The sequence below is a fragment of the Pteropus vampyrus genome, unplaced genomic scaffold (assembly GCF_000151845.1).
Source record: "Pteropus vampyrus isolate Shadow unplaced genomic scaffold, Pvam_2.0 Scaffold10448, whole genome shotgun sequence".
Classification (NCBI taxonomy): Eukaryota; Metazoa; Chordata; class Mammalia; order Chiroptera; family Pteropodidae; genus Pteropus; species Pteropus vampyrus.
The window spans coordinates 1-1644 of NW_011899229.1; the positions used below are offsets into that span (position 1 = coordinate 1).

The 1644-nt window shown below is 49.3% G+C and overlaps 1 gene segment (V, D, J or C); it reads right to left on the reverse strand.

Moving 5' to 3' along the window:
* Positions 1–112: 112 nt before the first annotated feature.
* On the reverse strand, positions 113–643 carry LOC105310740 (the record flags this gene model as incomplete). The annotated part of the segment is given in 2 exon segments: positions 113–445; positions 564–643. Coding segments are annotated over 2 exon segments (379 nt in total), but the record flags the coding sequence as incomplete, so codon positions are not given.
* Between the last annotated feature and the right edge of the window lie 1001 nt (positions 644–1644).

The window sequence follows — 1644 nt, forward strand, 5'->3', positions numbered from 1 at the left end:
ATTATTAAGTTTGCAGTTATTTCAAAATAAAATAATAACAAGGGAAAGAAAGGAAAGCCTGAGTTTAGGAGTGAAGGGACTTGACTGAACTCAGAAGAGGTTTTGGTCTCACTTCCCCCTGCACTTGGATCACTGTGGAGAGTGCTATCGCTTCTATACGAGCAACAGTAATAATCAGCCTCATCTTCAGGTTGGAGCCCAGAGATAGTCAAGGAGGCCGTGGTGCCAGACTTGGAGCCAGAGAAGCGATCAGGGATTCCAGAGGGCCGAGTGTTGACTCTATAAATCAGGAGTTTGGGGGTCGTGCCTGAGCGCTGTTGGTACCAGGAGACATAATTATAACTCCCAATGTCATTGCTGCTGCCAGCACAGGAGATGGTGACCGTCTGTCCCAGAGCCCCGGACACTGAGGAAGGCTGAGTCAGGGCAGACTGGGCCCAGGACCCTGAAAAAGGCAAAAATACACTCTTGTGAGGTCAGTGTTAGGGACCAGGTAAGCCTGAGGAAGGAGAGACAAAGGAACAGCCCAGATGTCCCCATGGGCCCTTCCCTGGAGGCCTCACCTGTGCCCTGAGAGAGGAGGCTGAAGAGGAGCAGAGCCCAGGCCATGGTCGAGATGCCCTAAGAGAGTTCCCTCTGAGCCCCCAGCCCTGAGCCTGGCTCCCCAGACCTCTCTTATCCCCTTCTCCTGCCTCAGAGGAGGGAGGGGCCTCCATGCAAATTTCCTTCTTGTACTTGCCTCTCCTCAGCCCCCTCAAACCTGGCACTTGATTCCAGATGTTTCTACATCCTTGGATAGGAGAAGGTAGATGAACGGAAGAAAACATTTTGACAAGTATATTCTGAGGGACACAAACACCTAATGTTTATACCTGATTTACAGGGGAGAAAGGTCTGCTGAAGTCCTTCATGTAAATGAGGTCCTGGACCTTCAGTGTCCCTGCTGTGAGGTGACTTTGTGTCTCTGTGACTCTCTCAAGCTAAGGACACACTCGGCAACACCGTCAGCTGGGTGACTACTGCTTCTCCTGACTCCATTCTGATCTGGCTCTCAATTCTAGTGTTTCTGCATCCCTGGACAGCAGAGTTAATTTGAGAAAATTAAAACTCTTTGATATGATTTTTCTTGCTCAAGGCACACTGAAACCATTATTAGTGTCATCCTTGGATGTCCCTGTCTTTTCTACTCTGAGAGTCAGGGTGGTTCTTGGCTGGGGTATCCAGGGCTTTTCCCTTCAAGATGTCTAGGAGTGGGGTGAAGTTAGGGTCTGAGATTGCCTAGGAGAAATCCAATCATGCTACCCAAGGACCACAGGTAAAGCTGGGATCTCTTATTCCTCTTTAGCCCTTCCTTGGTCCTCCTCAGATTAAATGAGCCCTTGTGCATCTTTCGTTCCAATCTCAGTGTCTGAGGCCCAGTGACTTTTATTGTCACTTGTATAGGTAGAAATATTGGGACGCAACAGATACAGGAAATCTCCTTTCCCCCAAGTCCTATTAGGAGGGTCTCAGAGTAAACACCTATTAAGACTTCATTCAAGTCAGGGTGTAAACCACAGCCAGTGCCTTCCCCAAATCCAGACAATTCTGCCCCCTGGTGGCCTCGGTTGATGCAACCCAAGCACCAGAGAAGGAAGCTGAATG